This window comes from Oncorhynchus masou, chromosome 9 (genome assembly GCF_036934945.1).
Source record: "Oncorhynchus masou masou isolate Uvic2021 chromosome 9, UVic_Omas_1.1, whole genome shotgun sequence".
NCBI lineage: Eukaryota > Metazoa > Chordata > Actinopteri > Salmoniformes > Salmonidae > Oncorhynchus > Oncorhynchus masou.
The window spans coordinates 9,086,971-9,103,464 of NC_088220.1; the positions used below are offsets into that span (position 1 = coordinate 9,086,971).

General features: G+C 43.5%; 1 protein-coding gene across 1 annotated transcript in view; it reads right to left on the reverse strand.

Annotated features, from left to right (window-relative positions):
- The window catches only part of LOC135545485 (protocadherin Fat 2-like), an 83,763-nt gene that overhangs the window by 54,019 nt on the left and 13,250 nt on the right, over nucleotides 1-16,494 (reverse strand). The window contains 10 exon segments of the mRNA XM_064973116.1: nucleotides 55-241; nucleotides 612-822; nucleotides 1,038-1,313; nucleotides 1,400-1,539; nucleotides 6,379-6,586; nucleotides 6,889-7,098; nucleotides 7,412-7,522; nucleotides 8,785-8,843; nucleotides 14,673-14,984; nucleotides 15,407-16,494. The exon segment at nucleotides 15,407-16,494 is cut by the window's right edge and continues 2,230 nt beyond it. Coding sequence (XP_064829188.1) covers nucleotides 55-241; nucleotides 612-822; nucleotides 1,038-1,313; nucleotides 1,400-1,539; nucleotides 6,379-6,586; nucleotides 6,889-7,098; nucleotides 7,412-7,522; nucleotides 8,785-8,843; nucleotides 14,673-14,984; nucleotides 15,407-16,494 — 2,802 coding nt within the window.

Here is a 16,494-nt window from a genome sequence, read left to right on the forward strand (position 1 = left end):
TAAAGCATTTGAGAATTATGAAACAACATAATAGTAGTTTATATCCATATTAACCTGGGAGGGGTTCTGTCTGAGAGCAGGACGGTGATGGAGACAGAACAGAGATCGCTGTGCTGGGGAAAACCCTGGTCTGTGGCCTTCACTGTCAGATGAAACTGCTCCTGGGGTAGGCTGTCCAGAGGTTTGGCGATAGTGATACTCCCCAGCTCGCCATCAATGTCAAAGGTGTTGTCCACATTCCCTGGAAAGATGAATCAAAGACCAAATCAACAAATATTGTTGAATGTTTGAAATTGTCAACCCATTTGCCTATATGTGAACAGTGGGTTAACTGCCTTGTTCACAGGCAAAAGTACCGATTTTTACCTCGTCAGCTCTGAGATTTGATCTAGCAACCTTTTGGTTACTGGTCCAATGCTCTAACCACTAGGCTACCTGCCAACCCCAGAATGTGAGTGATCAATCAAGTTAAAAACATTCTCAAATATGTAATATACTTATCCTATAGCACTCTTATAAAGAATGCTAAAAATAGATAATCATATTTGAAGATTTTTCACAATTCTTCTCCATCATAATCTACCCCTCATAATCTCTGATCTGTGTTGTACCTGAGTGAAGGGAGTAGATAATCTGAGCGTTGCTCCCCGTGTCCTTATCCAGAGCCTTGACACGCAGCACCTCTGTCCCAGCCGCAGCCAGATTGGTGATAGTTCCCTCATAGCCGGCCGCCAGGAAGGCAGGAGAGTGGTCGTTGCAGTCCTCCACATAAACCACTGCCTTCACAAAGTTTCTTTTCACTGGGATCTCCTGATCTCGAACCTACACATTTAAAGGAGATGGTGAGAGCAGGACAGTATAGGGACATTATCTTAATCAAAATCAAATTACTAGATAACCAGCAAAAAAATGATTGCTATAATCAGACAGAGATGACTTCGCTTTGTGAAACTGTTATGATAGATACACTGTACTTTAGATCCTCCATGTTTTCAAATGGTAAAAGGGAGATGACTAAAAAACATCAACAACATTACCATCACAATGAGGGTGTGCACAGAAAGCTTCTCACGGTCCAGCTGCTCAGTCATGACCAGAACACCACTCTTATGGTCCAGATGGAAGATCTTCAGGCTGTCTGGATGGACGCTGCCGTGGAGCGAGTAGATGAGTTTGCTGTTGCTGTCTTGGTCCTGAGCAGAGATGTGGAGGATGTCCTTCCATGGAGAGGTGTCTTCCGGTACACTGACCTCGTAGATGGACTTCATGAACATGGGTCGATGCTCGTTCATGTCCAGCACACGGATATATGCCTAGGAGACATACAGACAGGAAGAGAAACTTAATCTAATGTTTTATGATAACTACTAATTTACAATGTATTTCATATGTGTATCACCTGTGTGGTTGCGACCTGATGCCCGTCTGTAACCTGTACAGTCAGATTATAGTTGGACTTCTTCCCTGCATCCAGAGGCCTGGCGATCACGATGCTGCCTGTGTTCCTCTCAATGTCAAAGTCCTGCTCATCATCGCCCCCTGGGGTAGAACAGCACAATAGATAGGAGATGGTAGAAATAAATCAATATCATTCAATCATCCCATACAAGGACCGTTTCAAGTTGGACCGTTTGAAATTTGACAGTTGAAAGGCCTCAATAGAAGCCTGCCCAGAGTCCCTCAGGTTGTTTGGCTTCGTAAGTGTCTGTCACTGAGACTGGCACCAATGGCCTTATGGGAGGAGTGAGTGAAAGCCCATACGGCAGTTGTGACACACAGGTGTGTCATCCAGAACCATAATGACTTGGCCGTGGTTGGAGGATCCTTCATTCAACAGATGGACTTGTGGGTATTGGCGCGTCCACTGGAAATGGAGTTTGCCCAGTCAGGACAGGTGGAAAGACAAGAACAACAACATAACATCCCAAAGCTACTGAGAGAGAGGTTAATACCTAATTTCACCCCTTCGAACCTTGTTGGCCATCGTCTTGCATGCGTGCTTGTGAATACAGAATATGAGCTAAAAAGGCCTCTCCACTCACTGAATACGGACACAAAGACACGTACTGTTTTGCACCCGTATTACTCCCTGTGCATACTATGCCTCATTTACTGAGAGTAAATCAAAAACGATGTGCCGGTATGGAGCCAACGAACCACCGTCATCCCCACATGCTCAGCCATGTATGTATTAATGACAGAAAACAAGGTTGCAGCAAAGGGTTGGCCCCCTGTGTCCAAGTGTTGCAGAATAAGTGTAACACAATTGTTTAAGGGGAAACGTTTGGCAGCGACACACTTCGAACAGACGCCGGGAACAGTAGGGGAAAAGCTCATGCTTGTTCAGCCAGATGGTGTTTATTAAGAAATAGATGCACCTTTTCAAGGCTCACGTGACTCCATTTTAAACAAGCTTTCACTTTTAATACCACCGGTGGGGACTACATTTAAATACAACGTAAAAAAAAAGAATTCACATTATTGAATAATTAATCAAATTATTCTAGATTTCTAGTTGGTGCTTTTGCGACATGTAAAAAACAAAACGCAAAACGTTGGTGTTTATTGTCATGAGTCTTCCCACTGGACACAGACGTCAATTCAACGTCTATTCCACGTTTCATTGAAATTATGTGGAAACAATGTTGATTCAACCAGTGTGTGCCCAGTTGGTTGTTCTGGAGGCAGAACTGAGCGATTTCCCAGCTGCAAAGTTATAATTGTTTAGAGGTTAGAGGTTTGATGACTGTGAAGCTGCCTTTAGAACAAGATTTGTGAATAAAAACGCTAATCTGCGGGAAAACAAACATCAAATGTATTCCATGCCCAGATTAAAAAATATTGAAAGAGACAAAGAAGAAATAGTTTGTTTAAATATATATTGGTTGACCAGATGGAGGGTTGAAAAGCAGCTGGCACAGTCAAAGAACAAGTCAAATGAAAAGCTGAGAATCTCGACACGTTAGAACTGCATTGGCTGCCACAGTCAGCCATCAAATACTTTTCGAAGGCCCCATCTTAATTGCCATGTTTGAGTTCATACATGTCCCATCGCAAAGGCTTTGCTTTCATCGGAATATTTTCACAGACATATGTCTGCAGCAGGAATTGTAATACTATAGTGTTACAGGATGTATCACAACCCGGCCGTGATTAGGAGTTCCGTAGGGCGGCGCACCATTGGCCCACCGTCGTCCGGGTTTGGCAGGTGTAGGCCGTCATTGTAAATATGAATTTGTTCTTAACTGACTTGCCTAATTAAATAAAGGTTTTCTAAACGTTTTCTAAAGTTAAATAAAGGTTAAATAAAGGTTATATAAAGGTTTTATAAAGGTTAAATCAAGGTTAAATAACGGTTAAATAACAGTTAAATAAAGGTTTAATAAAGGTTTTATAAAGGTTTAATAAAGGTTAAATAACGTTTAAATAACAGTTAAATAAAGGTTCAATAAAGGTTTTATAAAGGTTAAATAAAGGTTATATAAAGGTTAAATACAGGTTCAATAAAGGTTATATAAAGGTTAAATAAAGGTTATATAAATGTTTTATAAAGGTTAAATCAAGGTTATATAAAGGTTATATAAAGGTTCAATAAAATAATTTAAATGTAAGTGCTACCGTACTTGATTTTTGGTATCAATTGTTATCTTTCCCATGTTAATCCAAGTTCATTTAATTGTCAAAGAGCTGGATGAATACTTTAGCAAAGGGTCAGCAGCGTGCTCTGCCACGTGGCCACGTGAGGCAGATCATCCATCAGAGTTAGGCTCTACCTATCCTGTCGTGTCCTGGCCCTTCATCTGAGGAAATATGGCTGTGTTCTCCTCGTGCTGGGGTGTAGGGCAGGCGCACACACACACACACACACACACACACACACACACACACACACACACACACACACACACACACACACACACACACACACACACACACACACACACACACACACACACACACACACACATACATTGAGCAACTGCCTCTAGCTGAGGTGATCTGCCACACCGAGACCAGGCCTGCTCTACTCTGTTCAACAGAAGGCTGACATGAACTCAATGTATTACCATCATAGTTTACATGGGGCACAGCAAAACACACAGAGCACAGCAAAACACACAGAGCACAGCAAAACACACAGAGCACAGCAAAACACACAGAGCACAGCAAAACACACAGAGCACAGCAAAACACACAGTGCACAGCAAAACACACAGAGCACAGCAAAACACACAGAGCACAGCAAAACACAGAGCACAGCAAAACACACAGAGCACAGCAAAACACACAGAGCACAGCAAAACACACAGAGCACAGCAAAACACACAGAGCACAGCAAAACACACAGAGCACAGCAAAACACACAGACCACAGCAAAACACACAGAGCACAGCAAAAAACACAGAGCACAGCAAAACACACAGAGCACAGCAAAACACACAGAGCACAGCAAAACACACAGAGCACAGCAAAACACACAGAGCACAGCAAAACACACAGAGCACAGCAAAACACACAGAGCACAGCAAAACACAGAGCACAGCAAAACACACAGAGCACAGCAAAACACACAGAGCACAGCAAAACACACAGAGCACAGCAAAACACACAGAGCACAGCAAAACACACAGTGTACAGCAAAACACACAGAGCACAGCAAAACACACAGAGCACAGCAAAACACACAGAGCACAGCAAAACACACAGTGTACAGCAAAACACACAGAGCACAGCAAAACACACAGAGCACAGCAAAACACAGAGCACAGCAAAACACACAGAGCACAGAAAAACACACAGAGCACAGCAAAACACACAGAGCACAGCAAAACACACAGAGCACAGCAAAACACACAGAGCACAGCAAAACACACAGAGCACAGCAAAACACACAGTGCACAGCAAAACACACAGAGCACAGCAAAAAACACAGAGCACAGCAAAACACACAGAGCACAGCAAAAAACACAGAGCACAGCAAAACACACAGAGCACAACAAAACACACAGAGCACAGCAAAACACACAGAGCACAACAAAACACACAGCGCACAGCAAAACACACAGAGCACAGCAAAACACACAGAGCACAGCAAAACACACAGAGCACAGCAAAACACACAGAGCACAGCAAAACACACAGAGCACAGCAAAACACACAGTGTACAGCAAAACACACAGAGCACAGCAAAACACACAGAGCACAGCAAAACACACAGAGCACAGCAAAACACACAGAGCACAGCAAAACACACAGTGCACAGCAAAACACACAGAGCACAGCAAAACACACAGCGCACAGCAAAACACACAGAGCACAGCAAAACACGACTCCCATGCCACATTCTCCTCAATAATAATCTCCTTTCCTTCGCAATCCATTTGCAATCTTTTGACGGGTCACGTTTTGTCTTGCCGTTAAGTACATGTTGACAGATCCTCTTCATTTTGACTCATCCCATTTGGTCAGTGTAATAAAACAGCTAACTTTACTCTAAGCCTTTATTGTGTCAACTAACATAACTATTGCTATAACAACATCAAATTACACAAATCTGATCATATTTTAGTTTCTAGAAAATACGCTGTAATTCTACTCACTAAAAAAAACACTTATCTCTACTTTTGCGTGGTCCATATGACCAACACGCTACACACTGCACACTGCACACAACATACCGCACACAACACACAACATACCGCACACAACACACAACACACAACACACTGCACACAACACACAACACACAACACACTGCACACAACACACAACACACAACACACTGCACACAACACACAACACACAACACACAACACACTGCACACAACACACAACATACTGCACACAACACACAACATACTGCACACAACACACAACACACAACACACAACATACTGCACACAACACACTGCACACAACACACAACACACTGCACACAACACACAACACACTGCACACAACACACAACACACAACATACTGCACACAACACACAACATACAACACACTGCACACAACACACAACACACAACACACAACACACTGCACACAACACAAAACACACTGCACATAACACACAACACACAACTTACTGCACACAACACACAACACACTGAACACAACACACAACACACAACACACTGCACACAACACACAACACACAACACACAACCTACAGCACACAACACACAACATACTGCACACAACACACAACACACACCACACAACTTACTGCACACAACACACTGAACACAACACACAACTTACTGCACACAACACACTGAACACAACACACAACATACTGCACACAACACACAACACACAACACACAACATACTGCACATCTCCACCTGTCAGAGTTACCGATGTTAGTCCTCACCTGTGATGTCATACCACAGTAGCCTCTGTGTCTCCGTGAGGATGATCCCCACCATGTGAGTGACAGGATCCGTCTCCATGACAGCGAAGGTGAAGTGTGGCTCGTCAAACGTCAGCGGATCGGAGGTGGGCGTCGGCTTGGAGATCCACTCTACGTCGAGGCGGACTGTCGACGATCTCACCGGGCTCCCATGGTCCTTTGCTTTGATCTGACAGAGGGAAGGGTTGGGATGGAGAGGACAATGCTAATGGTATTGCGCTGGGGTGTGGATCTTTGTGTTACTCATCACAGTACATAAGAAAATGACAGGGTTCATCACAATGGTATTCACATGCAAGTTTACACACTCCCTGCATGTGAATGAGAGCCATGAAAGAAGGTGTGATTGTATTTGTTTAGGGATAGCAGGTGTCCCTAAAGAGTGTTCCACCATTTTGTGTGAATGTGAAAAGCAGAAGAATCAGTGGAACATGGTAATTGTGGTGTTCTATCATAATATTGTCCACCTACCGTGAGGATGCTGTAGTTGCCTGCTGTAAAGTCTCCCCGTGCCGTCACCACCCCAGTGTCTGGATGGATCTCAAACTTCTCGTTCTGGTTGTCCTGGAGACTGAAGGTGACCTCAGCATTAGGCCCTTCATCGTCGTCCTGGGCAACCATCCGACACACCTCCACCTGTGGCTTCGCCCCCTGACCCCTGTGTTGCTCAGGTAGTTTGACCTGGAAACAATCAATGAATCAATCAGTCACATTTATTTACAAAAGCCCTTTTTAGTTGTCACAAAGTGCATGGCATCCTATTCCATAAATAGTGCACTTCTTGTTGCCAGATCCCTACATGGTCCTTGTCAGAAGTAGTGCACAATGGCATTTTGACCAATCAGATCAGCTCTGAAAAATATATGATGTGAAAAGATCTGATGTGATTGGTCAAAACAGCAATTAGTTGAAAAAAAAAACACCTGAATTGGGCTGCCCTATGTAGGCTGCGTTTATAAATGTAGGAGACCCCAAAGAGCCAACAAAAGCTGACCTGGAAGAGCTTGTGGTTGAACTGGGGTCTGTTGTCGTTCTCATCCAACACCTGGATGATCACTGTCGAGGTGGAGCGGAGAGGAGGGGCTCCGTTGTCCGACACTATCACCTGAGAGGAGGAAGAGGGGTTTAGTTAGTCGAACAGTAGGATATGGAGGAAGATGGGTTTAGTCGAACAGTAGGATGTGGAGGAGGAGGGTTTAGTCTAACAGTAGGATATGGAGGAAGAGGGTTTAGTCTAACAGTAGGATATGGAGGTAGAGGGTTTAGTCTAACAGTAGGATATGGATGTAGAGGGTTTAGTCTAACAGTAGGATATGGAGGAAGATGGGTTTAGTCTAACAGTAGGATATGGAGGTAGAGGGTTTAGTCTAACAGTAGGATATGGAGGTAGAGGGTTTAGTCTAACAGTAGGATATGGAGGAGGAGGGTTTAGTCTAACAATAGGATATGGAGGAGGAGGGTTTAGTCTAACAATAGGATATGGAGGAGGAGGGTTTAGTCTAACAATAGGATATGGAGGAAGAGGGTTTAGTCTAACAATAGGATATGGAGGAGGAGGGTTTAGTCTAACAATAGGATATGGAGGAGGAGGGTTTAGTCTAACAATAGGATATGGAGGAGGAGGGTTTAGTCTAACAATAGGATATGGAGGTAGAGGGTTTAGTCTAAAAGTAGGATATGGAGGAGGAGGGTTTAGTCTAACAATAGGATATGGAGGAGGAGGGTTTAGTCTAACAATAGGATATGGAGGAGGAGGGTTTAGTCTAAAAGTAGGATATGGAGGAGGAGGGTTTAGTCTAACAATAGGATATGGAGGAGGAGGGTTTAGTCTAACAATAGGATATGGAGGAAGAGGGTTTAGTCTAACAATAGGATATGGAGGTAGAGGGTTTAGTCTAACAGTAGGATATGGAGGTAGAGGGTTTAGTCTAACAGTAGGATATGGAGGTAGAGGGTTTAGTCTAACAGTAGGATATGGAGGAGGAGGGTTTAGTCTAACAATAGGATATGGAGGAGGAGGGTTTAGTCTAACAGTAGGATATGGAGGAGGAGGGTTTAGTCTAACAATAGTATATGGAGGAGGAGGGTTTAGTCTAACAGTAGGATATGGAGGAAGAGGGTTTAGTCTAACAAAAGGATATGGAGGAGGAGGGTTTAGTCTGTTCGAGTATTGATTGAGATTTCAAATTAAAATTAAATTGTATGTATCATAAATCACATGTATTTTGTGAGCAATGTTCTTTATAAAGACTACACACATTATGGATCATTTATAGTCTAGTTTAAGCTCTCATGGTTAGGCCTTTTAACGATCTCATAAAAAATGCACATGTTGTTTAATCACAAGCAGGTGGTTCAGTCTCTCACCTCAACACTGTGCTCAGATTTCAGTTCCCGGTCCAGAGAGGTCAGAGTGCTGATGACGCCTAAGAAAACAGAGAGGAGGAGGGGGCAGGGAAAGGGGGGGGTGGAGGAGATGGGAGGGAAGGAGGAAGAAGGAGCAGGGTCATCAGTAAGGAATCTTTCCCACATAGACATCAGTAGCAGGGTAGTTCCACGAAATGAGTGTCTTTTGAGTCACTTTGGTATTTTAAGTAGAAATTGTGCACCAATATTTAATTGTATTTTGATTGATTTATTTTATTTTACCCTTATTTTACCGGGTAAGTTGACTGAATACACATTCTCATTTACAACAACAGCCTTGGGAATAGTTACAGGGGAGAGAGGGGGATGAATGAGCCAATTGGAAGCTGGGGATGATTAGGTGGCCATGATGGTATGAGGTCCAGATTGGGAATTTAGCCAGGACACCGGGGTAAATACCCATACTCTTACAATAAGTGCCATGGGATATTTAGTGACCACAGAGAGCCAGGACACCCATTTAATGTCCCATTCGATGTCCCATCCGATATCCCATTTAATGTCCCATTGCCCTTACAAAGGGCAAATAAAAATGGTAACCATGAGTTCATGTAATATATCTGCCTCTGAAAAGATCCCGATGTATCCCCTTAAGGAATTTGAAATGATTTATACTTTTATTTATTTTTTATACTTATGTATATTCTATCAATTTCATTTACTTTTGATTCTTAAGTATATTTAAAACCAAATAGTTTAAGACTTTTACGCAAGTAGTATTTTACTGGGTGACTTTCATCTTTACTTGAGTCATTTTCTATTGAGGTATCTTTACTTTTATTCAAGTATGACACACGGGTACTTTTTCCACCCCTGCCTTTAATAGGCACTTACTAGTCGTTTTGTTATAAACCTCTTCAGATAGGAAAACATGTTTTTTTATTGTTGAACATGCGCTCTTTGTGACAGAATGGTAAAATGTGCTGAAATCCAAAGTTTTTTATTTTATTTTTTATTACCAAGTTACGCTTCTCAAAAGGCACCGAAATAGCGGAATGACCCAGCACACCTGTCACTGTCTGAGCCCCAGGCATCTGCTTCACTCTTCTTCCTTCCCACAAGTCTGTTTTTCTAACAGCGTATATTTGGCTTTATAGTCTTACATTTACATTTCATTTAAGTCATTTAGCAGACGCTCTTATCCAGAGCGACTTACAAATTGGTGAATTCACCTTCTGACATCCAGTGGAACAGCCACTTTACAATAGTGCATCTAAATCATTTAAGGGGGGGGGGGTGAGAAGGATTACTTATCCTATCCTAGGTATTCTTCACTAAAGAAACCTCTGAGAACTTTCCAGAGCCTCTTATTTTCATAAAATGCTCAACCTTTTAGGTCTGTGGACACTTTACTATTATAATGTGTGTAGCAAGAGCCAATACTGTCAAGCAGGTTAACATCTGTCATGGTGAACGATGTTCTGGAGTCTGCAGAGTGGTCACTAGCTAGCACAGCCACAAAGTCATGAAATCAGATTTTAAACCTAATCCTAAACTTAACCCTAACCTTAACCACACTGCTAACCCTAATGTCCAACCCTAACCTTAAATTAAGAACAAAAAGATCATTTTGATTTCACAAATTTTACAAAACAGCCAATTTTCACATTGCAGCTAGCCTAAAGAGAAATCGCTCAGCTCTCCCCCCAGGACAAATCATTTGACAATAAACGTCAACCTGCTACAATCTGACGAGGTATCCCACTTTCCCTTTCCCCTTTCCCAATCTATCCACCGATAAGCTATGCAACTGTATTGTCATTTGGTAAAGATTGTCCATGCTGCTTCTGTCCATTAAGTAGACTAATTGTCCTGCCATTCTGCTTCTGTTCCTTTAGTAGGCCAATTCTCCTGCCGTTCTGCTTCTGTTCCTTTAGTAGGCCAATTCTCCTGCCGTTCTGCTTCTGTTCCTTTAGTAGGCCAATTCTCCTGCCGTTCTGCTTCTGTTCCTTTAGTAGGCCAATTCTCCTGCCGTTCTGCTTCTGTTCCTTTAGTAGGCCAATTCTCCTGCCGTTCTGCTTCTGTTCCTTTAGTAGGCCAATTCTCCTGCCGTTCTGCTTCTGTTCCTTTAGTAGGCCAATTCTCCTGCCGTTCTGCTTCTGTTCCTTTAGTAGGCCAATTCTCCTGCCGTTCTGCTTCTGTTCCTTTAGTAGGCCAATTCTCCTGCCGTTCTGCTTCTGTTCCTTTAGTAGGCCAATTCTCCTGCCGTTCTGCTTCTGTTCCTTTAGTAGGCCAATTCTCCTGCCGTTCTGCTTCTGTTCCTTTAGTAGGCCAATTCTCCTGCCGTTCTGCTTCTGTTCCTTTAGTAGGCCAATTCTCCTGCCGTTCTGCTTCTGTGCCTTTAGTAGGCCAATTCTCCTGCCGTTCTGCTTCTGTTCCTTTAGTAGGCCAATTCTCCTGCCATGCTGCTTCTGTTCCTTTAGTAGGATAATTCTCCTGCCAAATTAAAGCGACTATGTGATCAGAAAAACTGACAAAACAGGTTACATGACTGGTTTGGACTTTTTTAGTCTTTTGTGTTGAAATCTGGGTGAGGCTGTCTGGATCACAGCCTGAGTTGATATCAGAGTATATATCAGAGTTCAGTTTAGTTCACCATCCGACTGCCCCAGGTGACACCCCAGGGACCGAATAGACATCGTGTGTGTGTGTGTGTGTGTGTGTGTTTGATGGGCTGGGGGGGGGAGCATTTAGATTTTACTGCACTCAAAATCCATCTTTACCGGGAGACGCGTTAGACATTTTGCTGTTGCTTTTATCATTAGCTGAGTTGCCCTACTCTGCTTGATCTCCTTGTAAAGAGGACTCTTGACCTCATTGGGTTTTTCTGGGATAGCAGGTGGCCAACAAGGTTAGCAGGTGGCCAACAAGGTTAGCAGGTAGCCAACAAGGTTAGCAGGTGGCCAACAAGGTTAGCAGGTGGCCAACAAGGTTAGCAGGTGGCCAACAAGGTTAGGTGGCCAACAAGGTTAGCGTGGCCAACAAGGTTAGCAGGTGGCCAACAAGGTTAGCAGGTGGCCAACAAGGTTAGCAGGTGGCCAACAAGGTTAGCGCGTTGGGCCAGTTACCGGAAGGTCGCTGGTTTGAACCCTGGAGCCCACAAATAAATATTTCTCAAGGTTAGCGCGTTGGGCCAGTTACCGGAAGGTCGCTGGTTTGAACCCTGGAGCCCACAAATAAATATTTCTCAAGGTTAGCGCGTTGGGCCAGTTTCCTGGAAGGTCGCTGGTTTGAACCCTGGAGCCCACAAATAAATATTTCTCAAGGTTAGCGCGTTGGGCCAGTTTCCGGAAGGTCGCTGGTTTGAACCCTGGAGCCCACAAATAAATATTTCTCAAGGTTAGCGCGTTGGGCCAGTTACCGGAAGGTCGCTGGTTTGAACCCTGGAGCCCACAAATAAATATTTCTCAAGGTTAGCGCGTTGGGCCAGTTACCGGAAGGTCGCTGGTTTGAACCCTGGAGCCCACAAATAAATATTTCTCAAGGTTAGCGCGTTGGGCCAGTTTCCTGGAAGGTCGCTGGTTTGAACCCTGGAGCCCACAAATAAATATTTCTCAAGGTTAGCGCGTTGGGCCAGTTACCGGAAGGTCGCTGGTTTGAACCCTGGAGCCCACAAATAAATATTTCTCCATGCAGTTATTCCCAGTTTCTCCAGGGGTGCTGGACAATGGTGACTCCACCCACTGGGGGAGTTATGATATGCAAGAAAGGCATTTCTGTTACACACGTCTATATATGAATAACAGGACAAATATAAGCATCCCCCAAAAATATTATTTATTTTCCAAGTTTTTGTTTTTGTGTATTTTCCAGCTGGTAATACAGCTACACTGCTTGTATTGAAATGTACTATTGGTTCTTAGCTGACTTTCTGTTAGGACATATACTGTACTGTGTGTACTTTCCTGCTACACTCCCGAACGGAGATCTTAGTCAGACTTCTCTGAGTCATGTGTGTCCTGTTCAGACATGAGGAGCACAGCTCATATCCTCTCACAACGAGCCATAAATCTACCCTGCTGTTGAGTGATAGAAGTTGAGGTTTCACTTTATTGATCAAGTGTTTTATTCCACCTATACTCTTCACTTTGTAGAAGAACAAGGCCTGTGTCGTAGTAATGAGTTTAAAGGCCTGATTTTCCTGTGTTTTATTATACACTGAATGCGCAAAACATTAGGAACACCTTCGGAATATTGAACACCCTTTTGCCCTCAGAACAGCATCAGTTCGTCAGGGCATATACATCGTAAGCGTTCCACAGGGATTCTGACCCATGTTGACTCCAGTTGGCTGGATGTCCTTTTGACACACATGGGAAACTGTTGAGCGTGAAAAACTCATCAGCGTTAGACACTCAAACCGGCCTGGCACCTACTACCATCCCCTGTTCAAGGGCACATGAACATGTTGTCTTGTCCATTCACCCTCTGACTAGCACACATTAACAATACATGTCCCAATTGTCTCAAGGCTTAAAGATCCTTCTTTAACCTTTGTTCTCCCCCTTCATCTACACTTGTTGAAGTGGATTTAACAAGTGACATCAATAAGGGACCATGGCTTTCACCTGGATTTACCTGGTCTATTATTTTGTACACTCAGTATAAATTAGGATACTGTAATTTTAGTTTAAGAGCTGTTTGAAAAGACCACCTGAAATTTCAGCCTGTATCAGTGGGACAGAGTTTTGACATCACCAGACCATAATTGAGTTAATAGACCAATAAGAAAGAGAGTTGCGAACCTGCTGCAAATAACAGCTAGTTTTCCGTTTTCCCCTCCGCACTCAGATCACTCCAGGCAGTCTCAGCGAAACTAACCTGTGTCTCGATTACACTGGGGGTTTCTATAAAACATCGAATCTATTGTACATCTTCCAAGGCATTAATGGAGCTCCTTTTCAGCTTTCATCCTTTGGTGTTAGCCTAGGGTAGGGAGGCACAACACACACAGACACAGACACAGACACACACACACACACACACAGACACACACACACACACACACACACACACACACACACACACACACACACACACACACACACACACACACACACACACACACACACACACACACACACACACACACACACACACACACACACACAGAGCCCAGCAGAGATGACAAGTCGAGGATGGATGGACGTTTGGAAGCTTTGCGACGTAGAACTAATCTGGTTGCAATTTGCCCTGTCTTCAAAAGCCCATGCTATGTTGTTGTGTGACAGACACTCCGCTGCATGACGAAACTGTCAGAGATTTTGGGTTTAACTGTCTGGTTGAGAAGTTGATATTTTACACTCACTGCCCTCCCACACCCAGACATGACTGCATCATTTGTTGTGTTTTTGTGTACATTTATAGGTAGAAAATAAGGGCAGTTTAACCTTGGCCGGTTTTCACCACAGGTTATGACACACCCTGAGTGATGTCTGTGCACAGTGCTGCTGAGACATGTTATAATCTACCATTTTCTACTCAATTTGAGAAATGACAGCTAGTTAAACTTTATATTGAGATGAGTGTACGAACGTAGAGTTGTCAAATGTAATATGGGCACAAAACAGCAGTCTATCTTTCCTGAAAATTGTTAAGACTTCTACTACAGAAAATCACTTTAAAATCACTTGAAAAATCACTTTAAAATCACTTTAAAAATCATTTTCAAATTACTTTAAAAGTCACTTTAAACATCACTTTAAAATCACTTTAGAAATCACTTTAAAATCACTTTAAAAATCACTTTAAAATCACGTTAAAAATCACTTTAAAATCACGTTAAAAATCACATAGATCTGTGTTTCCTTGTGAAATGTGTCAGTTACCTGTCTTGGTGTTGATGGTGAAATACATCCGTGGTGACTCCAACAGCTGGAAGGTGAGTTTCCCCTCAGAGGAGCTGTCCACGTCAGTAGCAGTGACCTGAACCACTGACTTGTCTTTAGGCATGTTTTCCAGGACAGAGCCGAAGTAGACCGGCTCGGACATCTGGGGAGGGTTATCATTGATGTCCAGGACTTCCACAAATATGTCTGTCCAGGTCACTAGAGGGATGGTGCCAAGGTCTTTGGCATAGACCGACAGCCAGTAGTGTGAGACGGCCTCGCGGTCCAACGTCTCAGTCGTGCGGATTACACCTGCAAAACAGAAGGAGAAATCGTTTATAATGTCATCCATCTGTATATCCATTTTTGTTTTGCTGACAGGTGTGGCGATGAACAACTTTGTTAAATCATCTAGGTTGACCCAAAAAAATAGCTATTTGGTTAAAACTGGATACTACACTGTCAGATTATAAATATGAGTAATATTCTAAAAGGGAGGCCTGGTGCGTCAGTGCAGGTGTTCAGCACTATAATGACAGAGCATTTTTCCAACAGGAGTTAAGCATATACTAATGAAACGTGATACTTTGTGAGGTCACAGGCTATCAGCTGGAAAGTATCCATTACGAGGAACATAGACGGGTCCCAAGAAGCCTCAGGTTATTTTTTACATTGCTCATTACTATTATTACACACACACACACGCATACGCACACGCACACATATATATTTACCTGTTTCCTCATCGATCATGAAAACTCCCAAGCCAGATCCATCGTGGATGTGGTACCTGACGACTCCATCTCTCCCCAGGTCCCTGTCTGCTGCTGTCAGCGTGAACACGGAGGTTCCCACAGGAGCGTCCTCCCTCACTGAGGCCTCATAGACAAACATGGAGAAGACCGGCTTATTGAGGTTCTCATTCACATCCAGGACCTCCACCTCGATGAAACAGGAGGAGGAGAGTGACCGAGGAAGGCCATGGTCAACCGCTCGAACCGTCAGGTTGTAAGACTGTCTCCTCTCAAAGTCCAGTTCTTTCTCAAGGGTTAGAGATCCGGTCGACGCGTCCAGAAAAAAGGCCCCGTTCTCACTGTTCTTCAGGTTGTAGCTGATCTGTCCAGCGCTGCCCAGGTCTAAGTCGTAGCTCTCGACCCACAGTAGCACCGTCCCCAAGGGAACGTCCTCGGGGACTTTGATGTTGTAGATCTTGGGGACGAACTTGGGAGGATTGTCATTGATGTCCTCCAACACGACCACCAGATCGGTCATAGAGAAGAGCTGTGGGTCTGTTTTAGACTGATCTCTAGCCTCTATCTTCAGGTTATGTCTGGGAAAGGCCTCTCTGTCTAAACGACCAGACACTTTCACTTCGCCAGTGAGTTCATTGATCTTGAAAAGATCAGTTAAAGTTAGCATCGAATATAATATGTTTCCATTGTCCTCAGAGTCTAAATCTGTTGCGTGCACTTGGAATATCCTCGTGTCAACCTCCGTGTTCTCTGGAATGTGCACGACATACCTGGATTGGTTGAATACTGGTCGGTTGTCGTTAACATCCAATAGATTCACAGCGAGAAATTTCCATGCTGAGGTTTGTGGGCTTCCTAAGTCATAGACAGTTACGTTCAAAATGTAGAACTCTTTGGTTTCTTGGTCTAAAGGACACACAAGCTGAAGCTCCCCAGAGAAAATACCAATGGAGAAACACCCATCTTCATTTCCACTTGAGATAGCGTACACAAGCTTGCTGTTGAATCCAGTGTCGTTATCCGTAGCCTTGAAGTAAAGGATAGTTGAATTCAAAGGGAAGTCCTCTCTG